The sequence below is a fragment of the Sinohyriopsis cumingii genome, chromosome 17 (assembly GCF_028554795.1).
Source record: "Sinohyriopsis cumingii isolate HCF-2022 chromosome 17, ASM2855479v2, whole genome shotgun sequence".
Lineage (NCBI taxonomy): Eukaryota > Metazoa > Mollusca > Bivalvia > Unionida > Unionidae > Sinohyriopsis > Sinohyriopsis cumingii.
In genome coordinates this window covers 90,342,674-90,370,528 of record NC_142977.1, presented here as the reverse complement: position 1 = coordinate 90,370,528, position 27,855 = coordinate 90,342,674, and the positions used below count along the sequence as shown (strand labels likewise).

Genomic DNA, 27,855 nt, shown 5'->3' with positions numbered 1-27,855 from the left:
GCATTTTTTTAAACCCTTATTTTATTCAATTTATCTTGACCCAAATATGGATAAATGTATATGGTTTTGTAGCATATGATTCCCAGGGCAAATTTGATTAATAAAAAAAATGAAAATTGCATTATACCTTTATAATGTCTGTATTTTAATTAGGCTCAGTATTCTGCCCTTTGTACATTTAATTTCAAAATACCACTGAAAGGGTCATGTCATCTATTGTTTGTCCATCCAGCATGAACATCTAATTCATAATTAACACTGTTTTGGGCTCAAAATCAATTACTGGTGTCTCCATTGACACTTTCCCCGCTCCGATAATCTGGTATACTTCATAACTTAAAATTATTGTCATCATCACTATCATCAGTAAGTATTTGCTACACAAAATTGTAATGAACTACACCAAGAATCAGACATTTTGGGTTTTCTAGGTAGCCTGTATTTTCAACATGCATTTGTAAAACTTTCATCATGATTGGTTCAAACTATGCCATAATTTTTAATCCTGGGTGCATTGTTCTAATAAAACTTAGTTTCACAACCATTCATATCATGCTTGAAGAACCCAGATGTGGAACATTGCTACCCAAAACATTGATGTCTTAATATTAATATTCAGCCCCATGCCGACATTAGTAAGTTATTAATATTCAGCCCCATGCCAACATTAATAAGTTATTAATATTCAGCCTAATACGACATTAGTAAGTTATTAATATTCAACCCCATGCCGACGTTAGTAAGTTATTAATATTCAACCCCATGCCAACATTAGTAAGTTATTAATATTCAGCCCCATGCCGACATTAGTAAGTTATTAATATTCAGCCTAATGCCGACATTAGAAAGGTTTTAATATTCAGCCCCATGCCAACATTAGTAAGTTTTTAATATTCAGCCTAATGCCGACATTAGTAAGTTATTAATATTCAGCCTAATGCCGACATTCGTAAGTTATTAATATTCAGCCTAATGCCGACATTAGTAAGTTTTTCATATTCAGCCCCATGCCGACATTAGTAAGTTATTAATATTCAGCCCCATGCCGACATTAGTAAGTTATTAATATTCAGCCCCATGCAGACATTAGTAAGTTATTAATATTCAGCCCCATGCAGACATTAGTAAGTTATTAATATTCAACCCCATGCCGACATTAGTAAGTTATTAATATTCAACCATATGCTGACATTAGTAAGTTATTAATATTCAGCCCCATGCCGACATTAGTAAGTTATTAATATTCAGCCCCATGCCGACGTTAGTAAGTTATTAATATTCAACCCCATGCCAACATTAGTAAGTTATTAATATTCAACCCCATGCCGACGTTAGTAAGTTATTAATATTCAACCCCATGCCAACATTAGTAAGTTATTAATATTCAGCCCCATGCCGACGTTAGTAAGTTATTAATATTCAGCCTAATACCGACATCAGTAAGGTTTTAATATTCAGCCTAATGCCGACATTAGTAAGTTATTAATATTCAGCCTAATGCCGACATTAGTAAGTTATTAATATTCAGCCTAATGCAGACATTAGTAAGTTATTAATATTCAGCCTAATGCCGACATTAGTAAGTTTTTAATATTCAGCCTAATGCCGACATTAGAAAGGTTTTAATATTCAGCCCCATGCTGACATTAGTAAGTTTTTAATATTCAGCCTAATGCCGACATTAGTAAGTTATTAATATTCAGCCTAATGCCGACATTAGTAAGTTATTAATATTCAGCCCCATGCAGACATTAGTAAGTTATTAATATTCAACCCCATGCCAACATTAGTAAGTTTTTAATATTCAGCCCCATGCTGACGTTAGTAAGTTATTAATATTCAACCCCATGCCAACATTAGTAAGTTATTAATATTCAGCCCCATGCCGACGTTAGTAAGTTATTAATATTCAGCCTAATACCGACATCAGTAAGGTTTTAATATTCAGCCCCATGCCGACATTATTAAGGTTTTAATATTCAGCCTGATGCCGACATTAGTAAGTTATTAATATTCAGCCTAATGCCGACATTAGAAAGGTTTTAATATTCAGCCCCATGCCGACATTAGTAAGTTTTTAATATTCAGCCTAATGCCGACATTAGTAAGTTATTAATATTCAGCCTAATGCCGACATTAGTAAGTTATTAATATTCAGCCCCATGCCGACATTAGTAAGTTATTAATATTCAGCCCCATGCAGACATTAGTAAGTTATTAATATTCAACCCCATGCCAACATTAGTAAGTTATTAATATTCAACCATATGCCGACATTAGTAAGTTATTAATATTCAGCCCCATGCCGACGTTAGTAATTTATTAATATTCAACCATATGCAGACATTAGTAAGTTATTAATATTCAGCCCCATGCCGACGTTAGTAAGTTATTATTATTCAACCCCATGCCAACATTAGTAAGTTATTAATATTCAGCCCCATGCCGACGTTAGTAAGTTATTAATATTCAGCCTAATGCCGACATCAGTAAGGTTTTAATATTCAGCCCCATGCCGACATTAGTAAGGTTTTAATATTCAGCCTAATGCCGACATTAGTAAGTTATTAATATTCAGCCCCATGCCGACATTAGTAAGTTATTAATATTCAGCCCCATGCAGACATTAGTAAGTTATTAATATTCAACCCCATGCCGACATTAGTAAGTTATTAATATTCAACCCCATGCCGACATTAGTAAGTTATTAATATTCAGCCCCATGCCGACATTAGTAAGTTATTAATATTCAGCCTAATGCCAACATTAGTAAGGTTTTAATATTCAGCCTAATGCCGACATAAGTAAGTTTTTAATATTCAGCCTAATGCCGACATTAGTAAGGTTTTAATATTCAGCCCCATGCCGACATTAGTAAGTTATTAATATTCAGCCTAATGCCGACATTAGTAAGTTATTAATATTCAGTCTAATGCCGACATTAGTAAGTTATTAATATTCAGCCCCATGCAGACATTAGTAAGTTATTAATATTCAGCCCCATGCAGACATTAGTAAGTTATTAATATTCAACCCCATGCCGACATTAGTAAGTTATTAATATTCAACCATATGCCGACATTAGTAAGTTATTAATATTCAGCCTAATGCCGACATTAGTAAGTTATTAATATTCAGCTTAATGCCGACATTGGTAAGTTATTAATATTCAGCCTAATGCAGACATTAGTAAGTTATTAATATTCAGCTTAATGCCGACATTGGTAAGTTATTAATATTCAGCCCCATGCTGACATTAGTAAGTTATTAATATTCAGCCTAATGCTGACATTGGTAAATTATTAATATTCAGCCTAATGCCGACATTAGTAAATTATTAATATTCAGCCCCATGCCGACATTAGTAAGTTATTAATATTCAGCCCCATGCCGACATTGGTAAGTTATTAATATTCAGTCCCATGATGACATTAGTAAGTTATTAATATTCAGCCCCATGCTGACATTAGTAAGTTATTAATATTCAGCCCCATGCTGACATTAGTAAGTTATTAATATTCAGCCTAATGCCAACATTAGTAAGTTATTAATATTCAGCCCCATGCTGACATTGGTAAATTATTAATATTCAGCCTAATGCCGACATTAGTAAGTTATTAATATTCAGCCCCATCCCGACATTGGTAAGTTATTAATATTCAGCCTAATGCAGACATTAGTAAGTTATTAATATTCAGCCCCATGCTGACATTAGTAAGTTATTAATATTCAGCCCCATGCCGACATTGGTAAGTTATTAATATTCAACCCCATGCCGACATTAGTAAGTTATTAATATTCAGCCCCATGCTGACATTAGTAAGTTATTAATATTCAGCCCCATGTTGACATTAGTAGGTTATTAATATTCAGCTTAATGCCAACATTAGTAAGTTATTAATATTCAGCCTAATGCAGACATTAGTAAGTTATTAATATTCAGCCTAATGCCAACATTAGTAAGTTATTAATATTCAGCCTAATGCAGACATTAGTAAGTTATTAATATTCAGCCTAATGCAGACATTAGTAAGTTATTAATATTCAGCCCCATACCGACATTAGTAAGTTATTATTATTCAACCCCATGCCGACATTAGTAAGTTATTATTATTCAACCCTTGCTGACATTAGTTAACTGTCAATATTCAACCCAATGCTGACATTACTTAACTGTTAATATTCAACCCCATGCAGACATTAATTGTTAATATTCAACCCCATACTCACATTAGTTAATTGTTAATATTCAACCCCATACTCACATTAGTTAATTGTTAATATTCAACCCCACACTCACATTGGTAAGTTGTTAATATTCAACCCCATGCTGATATTGGTAAATTATTAATACTGAGCTCCATGATGACATTGGTAAATTATTAATATTCAACGCCATGCCGACATTGGTTAATTGTTAATATTTAACCCCATGCTGACATTTGTTAATTGTTAATATTCAGCCCCATGCTGACATTTGTTAATTGTTAATATTCAACCCCATGCTGACATTTGTTAATTGTTAATATTCAACCCCATGCTGACATTTGTTAATTGTTAATATTCAACCCCATGCTGACATTTGTTAATTGTTAATATTCAACCCCATGCTGACATTTGTTAATTGTTAATATTCAACCCCATGCTGACATTTGTTAATTGTTAATATTCAACCCCTTGCTGACATTTGTTAATTGTTAATATTCAACCCCATGCTGACATTTGTTAATTGTTAATATTCAACCCCATGCTGACATTTGTTAATTGTTAATATTCAGCCCCATGCTGACATTTGTTAATTGTTAATATTCAACCCCATGCTGACATTTGTTAATTGTTAATATTCAACCCCATGCTGACATTTGTTAATTGTTAATATTCAGCCCCATGCTGACATTTGTTAATTGTTAATATTCAACCCCATGCTGACATTTGTTAATTGTTAATATTCAACCCCATGCTGACATTAGTTAATTGTTAATATTCAACCCCATGCTGACATTTGTTAATTGTTAATATTCAGCCCCATGCTGACATTAGTTAATTGTTAATATTCAACCCCATGCTGACATTTGTTAATTGTTAATATTCAACCCCTTGCTGACATTTGTTAATTGTTAATATTCAACCCCATGCTGACATTTGTTAATTGTTAATATTCAACCCCATGCTGACATTTGTTAATTGTTAATATTCAACCCCATGCTGACATTAGTTAATTGTTAATATTCAACCCCATGCTGACATTTGTTAATTGTTAATATTCAACCCCATGCTGACATTAGTTAATTGTTAATATTCAACCCCATGCTGACATTTGTTAATTGTTAATATTCAACCCCATGCTGACATTAGTTAATTGTTAATATTCAGCCCCATGCTGACATTTGTTAATTGTTAATATTCAACCCCATGCTGACATTTGTTAATTGTTAATATTCAACCCCATGCTGACATTTGTTAATTGTTAATATTCAACCCCATGCTGACATTAGTTAATTGTTAATATTCAACCCCATGCTGACATTTGTTAATTGTTAATATTCAACCCCATGCTGACATTTGTTAATTGTTAATATTGAGCCCCTTGCTGACATTGGTAATTAATATTCAGCCCCATGCTGACATTGGTAATTAATATTCAGCCCCATGCTGGCTCTATTTGTAGGGCAAGGTACCTTTACAAAAATAACCTGCTTACTTGAATCTAAATCAATAAACTTTGTTATCAAAGCAAAGCACATGACCTAAGAAAGAATGTTTTTATTTATGTTTTTACTTAATGTTGACATGCTGTACATTAAATTGCTGAGACTGTTCACTGAGTAAACTTATGTTTAAGAGTCTTGTTTTATGCTGGAGAAAGAAACACTTGAACAGCATTTTGTAAGAGACAGACAAGCTGACAGTGAGATTCACATGGCCATTACTGATTTTTGTACAAGTGTTTCTCTTTCTAATCATGTATGATTGTACATCTGGTACAGTGTGTGATTGTACATCTGGTACAGTGTATGATTGTACATCTGGTACAGTGTATATTAAAACAGAAAAAGGATAATTTTATACTTTATTATGGCTTTGTTATTTTTAACTTTCAACATATTCTATTTGCAACTCATCAATTTAAACCCATTCAACTATGAAAATTATATATAACTCAAATATCAAGGATGAACATCACAAATGGTGATTTTATATACTCTTAAGTCACCTGTTAACAGAACACGTCATTTTATTATTTCCTCCAACCTTTACTCTTCATAAAGTTGGCAATACCCTTCCTGCAGTTTAGGACACTTTTTTCAAGATTTAAACTGACTTCCATGGCAAACGGGTTTGATTTTCCATTAACCTTAAGCCACACATATCAGCTCCATTTCCATCTTAGAATATTTTTCACCCAAGAATACACACTTTTCCATCCTTCCTTAAATTTTCTAACAACTTTAGATTGATTCTCCTCCTGAGAATTTACACTAACTTTCCATTTCATTGTAGTCTGAAGGTTAGAAAATTCATCACTGGCAGGTTGTTTCCGAGACCAAGGCACAAAAGAAAATGACTTATTTTTCACCATTGTTGTTTTTTAAAAAATATCTATTCACTCTGTGCAACATCCCATAATTTTTTACAAGATGAAACATTAATTAAAACATTTTTAAGTATTTCTCCAACTGAAACAAATCAGTCAGCAATAAAACACAAGCAGTCTACTTTTTCGTTTGACAGCTGGCTTCACAAGCCTCCATATTTTACACATTTTTGTCTAATTCAGTATAATCTGATGCACAATGAAACATATGCCTTATTTGATGATAGTTCAATTAAAGTTGTCCACTTAACTTTGACAAAACTGGTTTCACAAGCTGCTTTATGTTCCAATCAAATACCAATATTGGACCAAATGTTAATTCATTCAAGTTTTAAGTATTCCCTCTTCCTCTAACTATAAGAATCAGCAATGCATACCTAAGCACAACATTAGAGACCTGCTGACTCCACCCAGTTCCTACTGATTATACATAGGTGGATTTTATTGGCTAATGAGGTGTAAACAGTCAAGCAAATGTCACTGTCATACAGTACATTTGTTATGGACAGCATGTGATTAGTAGAAAATTAAGTTGAAGTCACATGAAGTGACTGTGATTTGGATTTTTAACGTAGCTTTAACAATTTTTCAGTCATATTGCTACGATGTCTACAATGTGGCAGTTTATAGTGATGACTAGCACTGGGGCATCATGCTGTAGACATGTAGCATGATGTCCCACCCAGTCACAATATCCTGACACCAGGTTGACCAGTCCTAACACTAACCTCTTATTGCTGAATGCCAAGCGAGGCAGCTGTTAGTACCATTTTGTATAAGTCTTTGGTATGACTTGGTCGGGGATCAAACCCATGACCTCCCGCATCCGCGGTGGATGCTCTAACCATTAGGCCACCTGAGCGGTGAAGCCATATGAAGGGTAGTCAAGAGTGATGTTCCAGCCCAAATCTAGGTGCAACATAAAGTACATAATCACGTAACTACAGTCATCAAAGCAGAAAAAATCTTCAAACATAAAATACCAACTAACTAGATAGTTTTATTAGAAAATTACCCTCAACCACATAACAGCAGTCCACTGAATGGACTGGTGCTCTAATGGCTGAAAAGAATTTCCAGGAATTATATATAAGACCATTTCTTCTTTTTAACTGCAGAGTGTTTAAACCATCTTTGATTATTCTTAAGTAAAAATCCAATTTTCACATTAGCTGCTGTGGTGGACATACTGGATCTCAACTTCATACCATTTTCATTTAGGCCCAACAAAACATCACATGAAGTCTTCTAGTGGAAACCCCATGTTGACATGAATTTCATTATGGAGGTGCAAAAATTACAAAATTTTCAAGATGGATGTCATGGTAACCATATCTGATATCAGAATGGAACCATTTCTATTTAGTACCAAGTAGACATCATAAGAAATCTTTCAGTGAATTCTCAAGGTGGCTTTCTTGGCATGCAAACCGAATGTCTGAATGGCAACATTAGGACCAACTAGACATCATAATAAAGTTGTTTAGTAAAAAGCCATGAAGGAGTAGTGATAATTTTTTCATTATGGCAACTCTTATGGTCATATTTTACATCAGATTAACACTATTTTCACTTTGCAGCAACTTCTGGTGTAAACCTCATGGCAGTATTCTTATTCTTTCAGTAGGATTATCAACAGCAAGATTTTCAAGGTGGCACTATGGTAGCCATACTGGACAACAAATTGGTACCATTATCATTCAGGATCAACTAGACATCATAAGAAGTTGTCTGTTGAAAACCGCACGGCAATATTACATTTTATTAGGAAGTAGCAATAACAAGATTTTCAAGATGACCACCGTGGCAGCTGTTCTGGATATCAGATCAAAATTTTCATTTAGGACCAAATAGACCATGGGATGACTGTGTGTGCATGTTCCACGGCAATCCTACAAGTAGTTTAGGAAGAGTTGCTGTAACAAACTTGTGCTAAAGGACAATTGGACAATGCAGTCATCACATAAGCTCTTCTTGTATATAACCAATAAAGCTAAAAATGGCTGTCACCAAAAATTAACCAAGAGAAAAAATGAATATGAATTTCTAACCCTCAATGGTACTTTTCCTTGAATAAACCTTATAGCTTTCAATACTGGAACACACTGAAAACTGAGCTCTTTGCAGTAAATTTGTGTCAAAGTAAAGATTGATGTGTGGCTATCCTGTTAACAGTGTGAAATAAATATGACAATATTTTAAACTCTTTTGCTTCTCTTCCTCACCGCTGAGAGAGTATTATGGAGTTCTGTTACATTCTTCTCCTTGTCAGTATCAAATGATTTAGTTTTGCCACTCAAATTCTCCTTCCCAGTTGGCCTCTGCAGGTAGAACTTTCTGTTGATGATTGTTGCCCAGTACATGCCCATAAATGGAGCCAGCCAATAGACAAGTATGTGATTCAAGAAGGGTGTGTCACCACAACCAAAGCTATGCCCTGTTGCCATTGCAGGATGCAGGTACATGCCAGTCATTCCAACACCTGGAAAAGAACATAGGTATTATGTGTCAACTATAAGGCACCTCGGCTTAATTTCACTAGTGAAGGGACTTTTCATGTCATCACTATTAATGTTTCAGGCTATAAGGTACCTCTGCTTAATTTCACTAGCGAAGGGACTTTTCATGTCATCACTATTAATGTTTCAGGCTATAAGGTACCTCTGCTTAATTTCACTAGCGAAGGGACTTTTCATGTCATCACTATTAATGTTTCAGGCTATAAGGTACCTCTACTTAATTTCACTAGCGAAGGGACTTTTCATGTCATCACTATTAATGTTTCAGGCTATAAGGTACCTCTGCTTAATTTCACTAGCGAAGGGACTTTTCATGTCATCACTATTAATGTTTCAGGCTATAAGGTACCTCTACTTAATTTCACTAGCGAAGGGACTTTTCATGTCATCACTATTAATGTTTCAGGCTATAAGGTACCTCTACTTAATTTCACTAGCGAAGGGACTTTTCATGTCATCACTATTAATGTTTCAGGCTAAAGGTCATCATAGCTTAATTAACTATTGTAGGTATTTTTCATGACATCCAGGGCTGGATTCAGACATAAGCTAAACAAGCTACAGCTTAGGGCCTCACAGTCTGATAGGGTCTCAATCTTTATTAGAATTTTTAAAATTTGTTAGTTTTATTTAGTTTTATTTAAGTAATAATTTAACCCATGTTTGTTGCATATGTTCAATATTATTATCTATGCAATATATTTTATATAAATTACATAATTTACATTGTAATAATTAGGAAAAAATTGCCAAGTTCAGTATTTAGACAGCCTTGTTCTCTCATTCTGTTAACACTTACCAGAAAGGGCCTCTACAGCTTCCCATAGATTAGGACCTCACCATGTCTAAATCCAGCCACGATGATATCATTATTAATGTGTCAGGCTATAAGGCATCTATGATTAATTTAACTAGTGTAGGCAACTGACATCACTGGTAATGTGTCAGGCTATAAACATCTGTGTTCAGTTTCACTAATGTAGGGACTTTCCATGACATCACTTTTAACAAGGATTTTTTAATTTCTTTTACAAATCGTCAAGAATCAGTAAATTTGTAATATCTGTGCAATGTCGATGCACAAATGATTAAATACACAAGGAATATTCAGATTTGGTGACGTCATCTAAATGCACCCATTAACACATTAACCCCTGGAGGTTTTTGTCATTTTCGCATGAAATTCGAGTAGGAAACACTTTTTGAAAGCTATTTCTGAATACATCCTAATAAATCAACTTCCAGGTGATCTTCCAATAACATAATGCCTAGTTGTATTAGAAACATCATTTTTCATTGGCTATTTGGCTGGCGCATGAGCAGAAGGGTAAAAATTAGAGTTTTTTTTTCTTTTCTTTTTTGCTTAATGGACACATTATTTTTGTATTGAGACCACTCTTTATTCCAAATGCCCATCTTATCCTACTTTTTGCAGAGGTTCATCTGTCTGTTTGCAGTTCATATCAGTCTGTCTTAGATCTGAGACCAAAAAGTCTAAAATCCGGACACAAAATAAGATTCAGACCATAGGTGAACTTTGGGTGGAAAAAAATCGGGTCCAAAAAATGAGCTTTTTTTCCCTCTGTATTTTGTAGTGCAAATAGAAATTCCAGATTTTTTGGTATCATTGTAGAGCTACATCCGTCTACCTTTCTATAATACCACCCACTTTAGTGTATCATATATGACCTTGACGTTACAGACCTCAGCAGTAGGCTACTACCTCCTGCCATGTAAACAAATCACCAGGGGTTAATGTGTTATTGAGTCAGTCTTGGATAGAGGAACATTAGAGTTGTAAGGATTCCTAAAATAATTTTCTGAGACATTAAACTGAATCCATGTTACCACGATTGAGCTCTGGTCATTAACTCTCAGTTTCCAAGTTCAGACATTCCTTTTCTTTACATCTAAGACTGAAAGTTTTCAAAGACTTGTGACCCTAACCTTCAATTTTAAAAGTTTTTAAAAGTGTTTGGATCAGGTGTGTATCTAGATGTTTGTCAGAATAATTCATGAATACAGACATCATTTCTAAAAATGGATAAACATTTTTTTTAATCAATTAGAAAGAAATGACAACATAACCAATACATATAATATCTTTTGCTCTATATTAATTTGAACTTACCCATAATAACCAGAATCCCACCAAAAACAAAGCTTATGACAACATTTACAGTATTACTTCTTGTTAAAACCTGAAGACCAACCCAGCTATCAAGCAATGAACCAAACATTTCCAGCAGGAATCCATAATATGCCGGAATTTTCAAGTCAGTCTCACATTCTTTATGAATAATTTCTGTATATACTGGGTGCAATTCCATAGACATGATCAACAAGCCAAGGTTATATGCAGATATCCCAGCAAAAATAAGAATTATGCATTTCACCACCAATTTCCAGATAGGTACAACACCTCTCAAATATCCTCCCCAAACATCCAATGGATTTCCAGACCCATGGTTCATCAGCAAAGCTGTTGTTGAATTTACTGGTACCATTGAAATTAAGTACCCCAGATGACCATAAAACCTGCGTGCAAGTCCATGACCCCATGGGTAGGCAACAAAGGTGAGACATTTGATGTAGTCCAAGACATATTCTCTGAGAAGATGTGGGGTTAGGAGTTTTGCTAGCTGGTACAAAGTAAAGCAGATGACAAAAATGGACAAGTATACATAATAAGGTGCAAGGAAGGTTGGAAGACTATGGTATGGTAGTTCAAATCCCAGGACTGATGTCCATACACTATGCGACAGCTGCATGTTGACAGGCTTCTAGATCTGTAATAAAAAAGAAAAGCAACTAGACAATGCTCTGTGACTACAGATGTCAAAATTTGAGAAAATATCAACATGGTACCTAATGATCCAAATGATTGGTTACCCTGGTACCCGATCAAAGGGAAATAGTTGTAAGTTCATACATGCCAACTCCCAGAGAGGTACCATAAAGAAGTATAAGTGTAATTATTACTAATATGAGCATACAAAGAGTTATCTATATATTACATGCTATAATTCCAGAAAACCATATGCAAAACATACATTTGTTTCTGCTACTTACCTGGATATGCCCACTACAACAGTTAAATGTTTGGTATAAAGCTCATAATCCCACTACAACAGTCAGATATTTGATATAAAGCTCATAATCCCATCACAACAGTCAGATGTTTGATAAAAAGCTCATAATCCCACTACAACAGTCAGATATTTGATATAAAGCTCATAATCCCATCACAACAGTCAGATGTTTGATATAAAGCTCATAATCCCACCACAACAGTCAGATATTTGATATAAAGCTCATTATCCCACCACAACAATCAGATGTTTGATTTAAAAATCTCATAATCCCACCACAACAGTTGTAAATGGTCCACTTTAATCTCAAACAAGCAAAACTGACTACTAACTTGTGGAAATTACATGTATGTGGCACCAGATAATTACTAAATGAGGCAATTACAGAACTATCAGATATGTGTTCATGGAAGATGTTTGCTTTATTGCAGTGACTTGAATGACCCATATACAAAACAAAACCAAGGTATGATGGACAGATGGACAAGGGTTACACTGTATACCCCCACCAATATCATGGTGGGGAATAAAAAGCAGTCAAGTTGATTTCCACATGTATTTATTTTGAAAAAGTAATGACAAACAAAGCAAGGGCAAAAAAGAGTTGCTGTTGTTGTTGTCATTGTATGGTTTAACACCATTTTTCAGCACAAGATAGGCTATACATGGCGGCCAGTATAATTGGTGAGGAAGAACCCTGGAAAACCCCAGGAAGAACCACCGACCAACGAGAAGCTACCGGCAGGCTTTCTCACGTACCAACGTTAGCCAAGGCTGAGACTCGAACTCACGCAGACAGAGGTGAGATGGCAGTGATCCGTAACAGCAAGCGCTTTAGACCACTCAGGCCCCAGCAAAAAAGAATAAATCCTTAAAATGAATGATCAGATGTTTGATACAAAGTTCACAACAGTCAAATGTTAGATATAAAGCTCAGAATCCCACCATAAGTCAGATATTTGATATAAAGCTTGTAATCATACCACAACAGTCAAATGTTTGATAAAAAGCTCATATTCCTACCACAACAGTTAAATGTTTGGTATAAAGCTCATAATCCTACTACAACAGTAAAATGTTTGATACAAAGCTCAAATTTGCAAAACAAAAGTCAAATGTTTGGTATAAAGCTCATAATCCCACCACAACAGCCAGATATTTAATATAAAGCTCATAATCCCACCATAACAGTCAGGTATTTGATATAAAGCCCATAATCCCACCACAACAGCCAGATATTTAATATAAAGCTCATAATCCCACCATAACAGTCAGGTATTTGATGTAAAGCTCATAATTCCACCACAGCTATCAAATGTTTGATATAAAGCTCATAATCCCACCACAACAGTCGCATGTTTGATATAAAGCTCATAATCCCACCACAACAGTCAGATATTTGATATAAAGCTCATAATCCCACCACAAGAGCCAGATATTTGATATAAAGCTCATAATCCCACCATGACAGTCAGATATTTGATATAAAGCTCATAATCCCACCATAACAGTCAGATATTTGATATAAAGCTCATAATCCCACCATCACAGTCAGGTATTTGATATAAAGCTCATAATCCCACCACAACTGTCAAATGTTTGATACAAAGCTCATAATCCCACAGCAGTAAAATGTTTGATATAAAGCTCATAATCCCACCACAACAGTCAGATGTTTGATATAAAGCTCATTATCCCACCATAATAATCAGATGTTTGATTTAAAAATCTCATAGTCCCACCACAACAGTTGTAAATGGTCCACTGGAATCTGGAACAAGCAAAACTGACTACTAACTTGAGGAAATTACATGTATGTGGCACCATATATTACTAAATGAGGCAATTACAGAACTATCAAAAGTTATATCCATAAAAGCTAACTGGGAGGGGTCACAAACAAAGTTTAATACAAGGTTAATTATTAAATGGTAAAAAAGTATTCTAAAGTTATTAGTTAAAATGGTGGTGCTCAAACATGGCCAAGAGGCATTTAGACCCCACCTCCAAAAGCATATGTGGGTTTATGGTGCTACACCATGTTGTCTGGACAATGATCGATGGTAATGAAACAAAATGTCAATTTGTGAGTAAACAATCGATGGTGCAAACATCAAATATGAAAACACCAAGTCAGGATTTCTTGTTTGAACTTTATGACCAAAGCCAAATTTATGAATGCATGACATTTGTTTAAAATGAGAAAAGCATTTAATTTGCATATGTGCCATGCAAAATGTCCCAAATCACTTTTCTTTCATAAAGATGAATAAACATGTATCAATTACAATTTCATAACAATACAGAGAAGGATCCATGAATAAATCATGCTGTCCTGATATACATGCCATCTTGCTCACTCTACATCTATTCATCATTATGTCTATTCAACCATGCCATATCAAAATCTATTTATAGTACAACAGGTTATTGTTTGGTAAATGGTTAGTTATGCTTCTATTCAAACAAACAGTTTTGCTGGTGATGTAAAAAAAAAAAAAAAACAACCTAAAACTGACCAAAACAGTTTGGGTCCATTAACATTTGCTGACATGTGAGTCAATGATGTACATGGCTAAGTACCTGCTCTTCAACCATCCAGTGGGACAACAAAAAAAAAATAATTTAAATGCTTCATTTTCACATCAAATTTTGCTGTGGATCACTGGTCTAGTATTCCATCTTCTATAAAGTACCAGTTGGAAGATAGCTGTCAGTTTTCCTTTCCAATATTGCTTGTCAGAACATTGCTATCATTAACTTGTAATTCATAACAGGCTGGACAAATTAGATATTTAACTAATGATTTCTTTTATTATTTTATAATAATTAGCATAAATCTATTTTAACTACATAATGAATAAAATCAGCACCTTTATGGTTCAGATGTATATAAAATGTGTCCATTTATCATCTACTCATAATCCATCAAGAAACAACTTAAAACATTACATTAGGAATTTACAAATATTCCCATGTAAAACATATTCTTAATATTTTTTAAGATGTTGGTGACCATTTACAATTAGCACAAAACAAGAAAAGATACATCATTGTTTCATGTTCCATTAAATTGGTATTAAAACTTTATTAAGGAAAAAAATGTAACTCATGTAACAAGCATTGAGAAACAAAATTTTATTTTGCTATCAAAAATTCATAAAATATTTGGGAGCCAGCAATTGACAGGCTTGGTGCTGGAAGTAGGTACACAAAATCTGTTAATGATATTTTGTATTCAGCTTCTTCATTTCGCCTTAATTTGCCAACTTTCTTGAAAAGTTGACTACCAGTGGTAATTCTGATATAAATTAAAAATAGAAATATTTATGTACAATGTATTATTTAGTATACTGGGTTTGTAATGTATTAGTACATTTACTTTAAAATATTTATAAAGTCCTAGATTTATATATTATTGCATTATTTTCATTTGTGATATATACTAGATTCTTTATGCATGTCTTGGCTTTTATGTATGCTCAGTGGAATGCCAACTTGCTTACAGTGACTTCTCAACTAAGCACCGAATGTCAAAGGAAACTTTTAGGTCCTTATTGTTTATCTGATGATTTTCTTTCTATAAAGTCTCTTAATTTTTTTAATTTTATTTTCTGGATGTTTTGAAAGAAATTACTGTCAAAAAGATTTCTGAACTACTTTGAAACAACCCCTGTAACATGTACATAGGAACAAATGCAAAAGTGACTTCATACTATACTGTTTGTAATAATTTCATTCTTGCTGATAAAATAATACTGTAACTACAGTGTACTTAATATACAATACATTGAAGCATTAAAGTCGATATATGACTGAACTAGACCCTTCTATCCAACCAAATTGACACAACCAAGAACAATTATTGCACATTGTGAGTGCATATAATTTTAGAAAGAGGGATTTTCTTAACATAACCACTTACTTTCTAGCTTCATTAAAAGAATCCATTGATAGGACTGCAAATTTATGTTTACATTATTTGCCTGCATACTGGTAGTAATGATATGCTTTGGTTAAATACTATCTGTTTCACCGTTTCTTTTGTATTTTCACAAAACTGAATAATGTCAGAAAACAACCTTGCCCGTAACAGTGGTTTTTCGAACTCCACAACATAGCAATGTTCCATATGTTTTTGATCTACATGACTAAATGTTTAGGCTAAATCAGCTATGACATAACACGTAGTTTTTGGTTTCATTGAATTATATATTTTCCTTAATCTTTTTGCCCAATTTTTTATGAAAACAGGCAAAACAGAGGTAACTAAAAGTTAACAATCATGTTTTATGTCAAAACTGTCTTTATTATCAAAGTAGCACATGAAAATATATAATAAAATTTTATAATAAGTAATATTTATGAGCAATTAAAGTCTAAAATACATTTCACAGCCTCTCTTCAACAAACACTAGCATCTGACAGTAGAATGTAGACATGCCACATACCAATTATTGGAAAAAAAAGACATACAACTACACACCACTAACCTCTCTAATGGCTGGCATGATCATAAGATGATAAAATTATGAGAGGGATCTATCCGATTATGCATGAGAGAGATCATGAATGCATATGACAGTCAGTGGTTTTTGGTATTAAAATTGACATGTCTTTCCTTTATATGCCATGTTGAAAAGAGTCCATCAAAAGCAGTGTTGCCCTACTGGCCAAAAAGAATTTCCATGATGAAAATGTTTCTTCTTTTGAACTTCCAAGTGTTGAAATCATGTCTCATACTCTTAAGCAACAACAAAATTTTAATTATACCATGTGGCAGCCATAATGGGTGTAAGACTGGCACCATTTTCATTAAGATCTAGAAAATATTATTAGAAGCACTTTGGTTAAAACCCCTACATCAATATACAGTGCATTCTGCAGAAGAAACAAAAACAAAACTTTCAAGATGGCTGCCATGGAAGCCATAGTGGATTTCAGATTGGCACCATTTTCATTTAGATCCAACCAGATATCATAATTAGAATTTTGGTTTAAAACCACATGTCAAGTGGCCATCCATTCAGGAAAAGTATCAATAACAAGAGATTCAAGATGGTGGCCATATTGGATACTTGATCAACATCATTTTCATTTAGAACTAGATAACATAAAATGTCTTCTGGTGAAAACCCCATGTTGACAGAGCAATGATTAGAAGAAGCATTAATAAGTATCTAAAGATGGATACTATGATTGCTATAATGGATGTCAGATCGGCTACAATTTCATTTAGGGCCAACTATACAAGCATAATAAGTCTTTTGTTGAAAACCCATGTCAACATTACCATCCATCAATGGGGAGCAGTGACAATATTTTCAAGATGGCTGCCATGGGAACCATTTAGACACTGGAGCAGCACCATTTTCATTTAGCGCTAACTAGACACCATAAGTGGTCTTGAAGTGAAAACACCATATTGATATGACTATCCATTTAGGAGAAGTAGCGATAAAAAGATTTAAAATGGATTCCTGCACCAAAATGATTTTTATTTTCCAGGAGATGACAAATTTCAAGATTCAATTTTAAAGTATGATACTTTGATTAAAGACACAATACTGTGGTTGAAGGCAAGTGTGCAAAAGTTGCAGTGAAAAGATAACATATTTTCTCTAACAAAATTTTAAGTTTAACTTTATCATATCAAATTCCAGAACATTTTATGACAAATAAGTAATTTTCAAGGAGGTTTTCAGGGTATTTTTGTTGAATTCAAATTCCAGTTGGATTCCAGGACCTCTTAAAAATCAGAAGGGTGCATTATCCCTGTTTGAAGATGGCTATTGTGTAGGTCATACTAAATGTACAGGTGATACCATTTTAGTTTAGGACAAACGTGATCTTGGAATGAATATATGTGCAAAGTTTCATAGAAATCCTGAAACATAGTTTGGGAGTAGTAGCAATAACAGAGATATGTATGACAAACAACAGGCCATCCCATAAATTCTTCTGGAACATGACCAGTACAGCTAAAAATCTAAGAATGTGATTCAACATGTTTAATACTCTGTATACCTGAAAAACTTGTCTAAATGTGAAGATTTGATGCTGCTAATGTTTTGAAGTTACATATTATTAAGTATCCATGGGTGGGCCCCCAACACACAAATATACACAGTGTGACAATTAATTCTCTTATTCATTTGTCCAGACTTTTCTGGATGCATACATTAGCTATGATTAATTCCTGTCTAAAGGTAATGAAAAATACCTTGATTAGCAGTACATATACATCAGAACTATAGTAGTTACATGTAGTATATATTATGTTAGTGTATGAAAAGGCATTTCCCACAAGGCAAAAAGATGAATATAGTTCATTAAAAAACAAACAATAAGAACTGATCCAGCAAGATATGAGGTTTCATACTTTAGTTGGTCATTCCTTCAGATCTATTATATGTTTTGATTGTCATTAATTGTGAACTGTAAACTAAATGTAGCATAATATGGTCAGAGAAGTTTGACATGCAGATGTCATCATTGTTCTTTTACACTTCTAAAGTATGACATGCAGATGTCATCATGTTCTTCTACACATCTAAGGTATGACATGCAGATGTCATCATGTTCTTTTACACATCTAAGGTATGACATGCAGATGTCATCATGTTCTTTTACACATCGAAGGTATGACATGCAGATGTCATCATGTTCTTTTACACATCTAAGGTATGACATGCAGATGTCATCATGTTCTTCTACACATCTAAGGTATGACATGCAGATGTCATCATGTTCTTCTACACATCTAGTGTCAAACTGGTTAGATGTAGATCAAGAGTTTACACATTTTTTTGATTCCATTATGCACTTATTGATATTTTGAGACATTTCTTGTATTTGTGTTAAATATTGTTTGCTCTTGTTTTGTATGTGATATTTTCATATTGTTTGAGTCATTTGCAAGACACACAAAGAAGAATTTTAGGAGGAGGTTTCATGCCACTAGTGGCGGACATAATCGTAAATATAGGCAAAGCATAAATAAGAGGATTTTGTGTAACAAGAGATGAGAAGGCGGAACAGTACTGTAATAACAAGATTAGGTAAAGCTGAAAGGGATATTTCCCTTTATGATAAAGTCACCAACATTGCTGTGTGCTGCATGTAACTTCAGTGTATTAAAAAGTTGCATGCATTTCATCATGAGAGTATAAATGCTACGTTTCAAATAAAACAGTGTGCAAACATTTTGGATAGCTACAGAATGATAAACCCAGTGTGCCTGAAAAGAGCTCATCACTGACATCTCAACTCCATGTCTTATGTGAATTAGCCCAGAAGACAGTAGAAAATTGTGGCAATCCTGTAACCTTGCATACTGAAAGTTAAAAATGGGGACTAGTGAACGTTTTATGATGTACATGTATTTGTCAATGGCTACAGCACAAAATTTCAATGGAATACAGGCAGGCAGGTATTTAGTTAGCTAGACAGACATACAACCAGATATACTGTCAAACAGATAGTTGCAGAGCTTGTACAAAAGATATATATGAATAGAGTTTATTAAAATATTCAAACTGTTTAACTTGGGAAGATCATAGTATTTGTTACTGACATTATTTTCAATATATTTAATACCAGCAGGCAACTGAGTAATGTATCTTATAAAATGCTGCCTATGGACTTCTATATCTTTTAGTAGGTTCTAGTTTCCAGGTTTTCATGACAGACTAGAATGTTTTTAATTTGCAAACATAGATGCAGAAAAAACAGCTTATGTTCAATATCTCAAAGATTTATACAAAATCCACTTTTCCTTACCGCACAACTATTGTTAAGTATTAGCTACATTTTTGTTTTAGTGTGTACAAACTTCATGTACACTGCTTCAAAGTCTGGTGGAAAAAAGATATGAAGTTCTTATTACTGTATGTTATTCTTTCACAAACTCACTGCTATGTGTTGCACTAAACTAAACCCAAACCAACAATTATTGCTATTTCTTCACAATCAAAGTGTATCATCCTCTTGCCACCTCCACCCCACAACCTGTACTATGATGTGCTTCAACAAAAGCCTTTAATAATTTGATGCATGAGCCATATTTACAATTGGGCATAGTATTTTACTTTGCCATTTCTTATACAGCATGGTCATGAGAACTATTTGTTTTGATGTTTATACAAAATAATAATGAGAATGTCCAGTGGTGTTTCTGTGTGTGTGATTTTGATTTTTAAAGTAGCTGTAACAATGTTAGTCACATCACTACAATGTCTGCAGTGTGGTAGTTCATAGTGATGTCTAGTATTGGGGCATCATGCCGCAGTCATGTAGTATCATCTCCCAGTCACATTATCCTGACACCAGACCAACCAGTTCTAACACTAACTTCTTAATGCTGAGCACAAAGTGAGGCAGCTGCAAGTACCATTTTTATAAATCTTTTGTATGACTCGGCCAGGAACTGAACCTATGACCTCCTGCCTCCAAGGTTGATGCTATAACTACCTTGGCCACCAGAGTAGAGTGGTCACCAGACTCACCAATAGTGTTTAAATATTGGGGTCATGAGAGTTAGCTATCATGAGACTAAACAATACTCCATGGCAAATTTGTTTACAAAAACCGATTCACAGGTTAAAATGTGTGCTTCATAAAGTTACAAATTGTGTTTTATGTCCTGAGGAGTCTGGCAATTTAACAAAATATGACAAAAATTTGTGACAACATGAAACAACCTTATCTATGTAGCAGAATCAGAATTTAATAGAATAGTTGTGTGTTATTTTGACAGAATTAGATATTTTATCATTTTATATAATTAATATTCATTGACAGCTGAACGAAAGTCACCAGTTGCATTTATTTTGTTATTCTTGCTTTGTAAACATTTAGGCAACAATGAACCAGGATTATCTGTTTAAGTTATTTTGTTCCCTCTGAGCAGTTAAGCACTGGTAATTTATTGTCAACATTAATATTCAATAAATTTACATATTTCCTTTTGTGAAGGGTACATTTTTTATCTTAGGTAATTTTTCAAATTCAGCTATAAGCTGTTTGTGATGAAATTTATGATCACTTTAAAATTGCTACTTGTGATATTGTTTTCATGATACTGATCACTACAAGTAAGATAGAATGCATGGTATTTAATTGGCCTGGTTATGTGAAAATCTATGTCCTGTATTTGTGCAGAAAAAAATGGAAGCAGAGGAAAATGCTGTTATTTAAAAATATATTTGATCACTTTCGATATTAATTTCCATCATTTACCACTCCAGTGGCCTAGTGGTTAGAGCGTCCGCCTTGGATGCAGGAGGTCGTGGGTTCAATCCCCAGCTGAGTCATATCAGAGACTTACAAAAATGGTACTAACAGCTGCCTCGCTTGGCGCTCAGCATTAAGAGATTAGTGTTAGGACTGGTCGGCCTGGTGTCAGGATAATGTGACTGGGTGGGACATCGTGTTACATGTCTGTGGCATGATGCCCCAGTGCTGGACATCACTATAAACTGTCACACTGCAGACATCATAGCGATATGACTGAAAAATTGTTAAAGCTACATTGAAAATCCAAATCACATACATTCCCAAAAGGTGCAATACTAAATGCATTTAGATCTTTTGTAATTATTGTATTTCATTTCTTTGTACTACCAGATGACTGTCTGATCTTGTTTAAAAAAAATGCAAAATTGACCTATGTCCCATTTGACCAAGTACCTTGATTTATGATATAATGTGACTGATATATCAGGTTTTTTGTATGTACTCTGTATATTTCTCTCAAAATGTATAACTTGTTCAAATATATTCCAGTGGAACTACTGTATGTTGATCAGCTTGTAGTACACTTAAGTTATCAATCTGTTTATTATTTTTTGGGCATACCATTCTGTGCCCATCTGTCTGCTCACTATTTTGCTCTATACTTTAACTGCTTTACACCTGTAATATGTACGTTTTTATATTGATTTTTTTCACTATCTCTATATGGATAATCAATAAATATAAGTAAGTCATTCTTATTGAATGTAATGGGAGATGACTTAATATGTGCATGCATAATTAAATAATGTACTGATTATATTTTTATGTATATGCTTATTCTTATCTGGACCTACCATTCTGTCCATGTGCCTGTCTGTATGCCCGCTATTTTGCCCTACGCTTTGATCGCTTTAAAGTTTAAATATATTTCATTGCATTTTGCAGGGTGAGAGAAAGCAAGAGAAATATAACAAAGTCGTTATTGATTTTACAAGATGCAAAAACTATTGCACATCAAACCCATTTTTAAAAAAGGACAATTGACTTGTTTTCCTTATCTTGGAACAAGAACAAGTGATGTAACATCTATACAATAAAGGTTATTTCGTGTTGTCACACATTTTCGTTGTATTGATAAAAAGAGACTCCTGCATTATGTATACGATTTATTGTATATATCTATGTACACAATGAAACCAAATATTCCTACTTGAAAATCAAAGACGCGAATACAACTACCTAAATAAAACACTTACCGATGTACCGTTTGCTGAGAAAATCTGTCCAGATGAACGTTAGGTTCCTACTGCAGAAAAGATAGCACTCAAGATAAAGGAAAACGGCCTTGAACTAGTGTCAACAGCTATTTCAGTGACATAATTATATAATGACAAAATATATAAGATATCCACTGATACTAAAAACGCGCATAAAGTATTTAAAATAACTTCTCCAATCCAGTTCGATTTGTAACATTGGATTGAACTATATGACTGTTAGGGGACGTAACTCCAACTAGCTTTCGGTGCATTCGGAACAAAACTGTTCGTCTCTTAGCCTGATTCCCGGCCCCTATAGGGATCAGGGTCTAAACGGACCGGTACCAAAAAGGCTCACGACCAAAACGGACTAGAGATTGTGTATCAATTACTAATTACTAGTATCATGTTAGTCCTAGTTTTCTCTGACCCTTGCCACCCCATTTTTGATATTTGGACATTGATATTGGGGTGTAGGGTCAGAGTCCACTCCCTATCGAAAGGTTGGAATTTGCCGACACTATTTGGTGTCGACATAGGGTAGCCACTTACTAGCCGGTCTAGCAAACTTGAACGACCTTTCATCAAGATATACCTGCATGAAATCGATAGGAATGTGATTTATTGTCTAAAATATCGCGAGCATAGCGTTCTTTTATGTCTTTAATCTGCAGACAGACCAGACGAAAGTACATAGTTGCTGAAATTTGACCTGGATTTTCCCGTTTGCGTTCCGAGTCACATGACTATAGAAATCTCGCAACCACTCCACCAGTTGGCCATATTAATTCAGTTCCCATAGTAAACCCATGCAAACCCCATGATATTAAAAATTCAATAACTTAAAATTTTTGAGTACTCATGATTAAACCTATATTTATCAGTATAGTTGAAACCTGGATTTCAGCTTCTGTGAGGCGGAAAGGATATGAGCCGCAGCATTTTCTGGACCGGCATGTGTTTGAAACATATGCTTTCAATTCCGCATCAAAGAGTCAGGTGCTAATTTTAGTAATGAGTGTGCCAAACTCAAGACTGTTAAAAGACTGAAATTCCATCAATAAAACAATGCCTTTATTTTTTCTCTCGCTTACAACTAGGATAAGCTCTCAAAAGGTTCTTTTTCCTACAACATAAGTTACATTATTAACCAATCCTGGTCAGCCAAACCCATATATACTCTATTCCAGGCTGGTTCCCATTTTCCATACCATTAGTACCGTGTGTCGTTGTTGTTGTTGTTGTTGTTGTTGTACGGTTTAACGTCATTTTTCAGCACACGATAGGCTCATGGCGGCCAGTATTAATGGTGGAGGAAGAACCCGGAAAATCCCCGGAAAGAACCACCGACAAACGAGAAGCTACTGGCAAGCTTTCTCACATGCCCACATTAGCCGAATCCGAGACTCGAACCCACGCATACAGAGGTGAGGTGGCAGTGATCCGTAACGGAGAGCGCTTTCGACCACTCGGGGCCCCAGTACCGTGTGTCCAGAACACGACTAATTTTACTATATGCTCTCTACGTTTGTTTCTCAGTACAGACATTTCCACTGTGTGACAATCGATACAAATAATATGTTAATCTAAAATACCTTCAAAGATGACTTTACGGTGAATTTCTTGTCAAAGGTTGACCTGCATTTTTTTAAATTATATAGATGATGAACTGAAAACAGAGCAGCATGTAAACAGAACACAAACTTCACTTCCGGATAATAATAATAATAATAATGAGGACTTTGTATAGCGCTAATCTTTAGAAGCTTGACAACATTAGACAACACCTATAAGATAAAAAAAAAGCATAATGATATGATTACAAAAACAAACACCATGAAATTAGAAAACAAAAAACATGCTGATAATATTTCAGGTAGGAAACATTATTAGGTCTTTAAGTTTGTTCTTGCAGTCGAAATAAGTGAATTTTGAGAGCCCTCTTGAATGTGATCACTGTGTCTTTGTGTCTAAGTTCAGTGGGCAATTCATTCCACGTTGCTGGTATGCAAAAGAACGCTGTCCATATGACTTTGTTTTCATAGTGGGAATAATGAGTATACGATTGTCTGAAGAGGAACGTAAGTATCTTGCTGGTGTGTACACATGGGTGAGGTCGGATATGTATGTTGGACTAGAGTCCGACAGTGAAACGTAGCACAGAGAACACATTTTGTGTTTGATTCTGGATCGAATGGATAGCCAGTGTAGGGTACAGAACAGCGGGGAGGTGTGCTCTGATCGTGATACTCTAAGTTTGATCCGAGCAGCTGTGTTTTGAACCTTTTGAAGTTTCTGGAGCAGATATCGAGATGAACCAGACAGAATTGGGTTACAATAGTCCAGTCTTGAAAGTACTAATGAACACACAAGTGTTTTAGTGGCATCAACTGAAAGATATTTGCGAACTGAGCTGATGCGTCTCAGCTCAAGATATGCAGCCTTGCATATGTTCATGACATGTTGGTGCAATGTGAGAGTACTACATTAATTCTGGCCGCCATGTGTAGCCATGCTGAAAAATTGCGTTAAACCCTACAACAACAACAACATAAAATACAGGACAGCACATGACTCCGACAGAATCTAGCCCATTTACAACTTCAAGGAAACTCATGTGGATCATAAGTAGTGAATGGGGTCGATATAGGGTCTATGGGAATTAGCATTAAAAAACACCCTGGGTCACTATAGGGTCTATGTAAATTTAACATGGACAAAATCCCTGGGTCGATATAGGGTCTATGAGGAATTAGCATTACAGACCTCCCTGGGTCTGTATAGGGTCTATGTAAATTTAACATTAATCACCCTGGGTCTGTATAGGGTCTATGTAAATTTAACATGGACAAAAACCCCTGGGACTGTATAGGGTCTATGTAAAATTGAAACAGGGAGGGTCTCTATTTTTAAAAAAAAAAAAAAAAAAAAATAAAATAAAAAAGGGGTAGGCAATGGAAAGGCTATCTCTTTTCGAGAAATATGGGGCCCTGAAAAGGGCCTTTGGGTTTTCTTCTTTTTCGTCTAATTTCTTCTTTTTCTCCACCAAGTTCTTATTTTATCTCCTACACTCTTCTTCCCTTTCTTTTTTTTCTTCTCCTCCTCTTCTTTCTTCTCTTCCTCCTCTTCTTTCTTCCTCTTTTCATTTTCTTCTTCTTTTTCAATTTTTTCGTTCCATTTGCTTATTCTTATTCTTTCCTCTTCATCCTCCTTCTCCTCCTTTATCTCTTTCATCACACCACTAATCTTGTCCTTTGCTTTTCTTAAGTTATTAATTTCCATCTTTACACGATGGGGACTATAGGAATAATGGTCTTCAACCAGTCTTATTAGCATCTGTTCCATTATTCCTAAGTTGTCTAAAACGTCTTGCAAGGTTTGTATTTTGTCCATTTGGTTTGACGCCATCTTCTTTTTATTCTTTGCAGAATGGTTTGAACGACGAACACTGTGGGTTCTTATAGCGAAAGCGCGTACGTGAAGGAAAACATCCCCCTGAAACATAAAATGGATCTTACCTAGATCATGACCCAACAACGCGCACTTGAAGGAAAACATCCCCCTACTTTCTCGTTTCATATAATATAACCCTAACCATACACTCTACATACACTAAGAATTAATAAATAAACCCTTAATCTACTATTCACACTAACTTACTTCAGCATTTACAAACACAAACACACAAACACACACTTGCACTATTCATAAAGAGTTAGTGTTTATTTTCACACTACTCTACCTACACACATTGGCAAATCTATAGTTATTTCTTTTCTAGAGTATTGGGTAGCCCTTAAAAGGGCTGTTTTTTTTGAACTCCTGATGCACCTATCTAATGGTTGCACCTTCCTGGCCTGGCGCCACACACGCATCTTCTTCCCCAGTCTTCTTTCACCTTTCTTCTGGGGAGCGCAGAGGGAGGATGATTCGCTTCAACACCCCAATCCTCTGTCTCGGGAATATTGAACGACATCCTCTCTTCTCTTTTCTTTTCCTCTTCTTCCCTCTCTCTTCTCTCCTCCTCTTCTTTCTTCATTCTTGCTTCTTCTATGATAGCCTCCGCTGATAGTTCGTTTACTATGCGCCTGGCATATTCCAGGTGCATCTGGAGTTCTAACAGTTTCACTATTCTGCTATTCATTCTTGTGTTAATCAATCAACAAGGGTAGCTGGACTGCCCAGCGAGTTTCAATTTATACTGAAAGCGCGGACGTGATGGAAAACATCCCCCTAAAAACATAAAATTCATCTTACCTAGATCATGACCAAAAAAAAAAACAACAACAACGCGCGGACCTAAAAGAAACACTCACTCACTTTTTATGCTACCCATCACTATTATAAAATTTTTTATAAATCACTTCAATAGACTATCCACATACGCAAAGCAATCCAATCTAACCCTTAATATACACCTCTAACAGTCAAAATAAACAAACATCATTTTAATCTACTATCCATACCAACTTACTTGAGCACTTACAAACACAAACACACAAACACATACACTTCCACTATTAATAAAGAGTTAGTGTTTATTTTCACACTACTCTACCTACACACATTGGCAAATCGATAGTTATTTCATTTCTAGAGTATTGGGTAGCCCTGAAAAGGGCTGTTTTTTTGTTTGCTATGGCATTCTTTTTTAGTTTCTAAGAATGCGATGTCCTCTGAGGATAGACTTTCTGGCAATAGGTCTGCTTCTTCGGAAAGAGAAGAAGAACTCTTTGGTGTCGATACGGCAATCGACAAAGCCTCTGTCAGCTTCAGGTTGTTGCTGTTGTTGTTGTTGTTGCTGCTGTTGCTGCTGTTGCTGCTGTCTCTGAAGTCTGTACTTCTCTGTCCATTCTTCTTTTTCCCTGTTCATTTCTTCTCTGAAGAGCTCTTCTATCAGGTCTTCAGTGATTTTTAACATTCTCACATTCTCTATTTCTTCTGGCTTCGGTATCAGACTGTGTCTGACCCTATGCAAATTCACGTAGGCTTCGTTGAGCTTAGCTAGTTTGGAGCACATCTTCTTAGGAGGATGAGTCGACAATGGATGGTTAGACTGGGAACAACCCCGGTTCTTAAAGTCAAAGCGCGGACGTGAAGGAAAACATCCCCCACACGTTTTTTCGAGCCGCAACGTTCATGAGAGGGATAGT

General features: G+C 35.0%; 1 protein-coding gene across 1 annotated transcript; it reads right to left on the bottom strand.

Annotated features, from left to right (window-relative positions):
- Nucleotides 1-6,056: 6,056 nt before the first annotated feature.
- Nucleotides 6,057-22,951, bottom strand: LOC149779400 (uncharacterized). The gene is made up of 3 exons (XM_089940065.1): nt 22,700-22,951; nt 11,246-11,903; nt 6,057-9,077 (listed from the first exon to the last, which is right to left on the bottom strand). The coding sequence occupies exons 2-3, from the start codon at nt 11,883-11,885 to the stop codon at nt 8,794-8,796; spliced, it is 924 nt and encodes a 307-aa protein (XP_089796191.1). The 5' UTR covers nt 11,886-11,903; nt 22,700-22,951; the 3' UTR covers nt 6,057-8,793.
- Between the last annotated feature and the right edge of the window lie 4,904 nt (nt 22,952-27,855).

What these genes read in the sequence shown, in the direction of transcription:
- LOC149779400 (XM_089940065.1), bottom strand. Translation starts at nt 11,885, where the DNA reads ATGCAGCTGTCGCATAGTGTATGGACATCAGTCCTGGGATTTGAACTA. An exon ending in TGGGATTCTGGTTATTATGG is followed by an intron (nt 9,078 to 11,245) that starts GTAAGTTCAAAT and finishes GTTCTTTTCCAG; the next exon opens with GTGTTGGAATGACTGGCATG.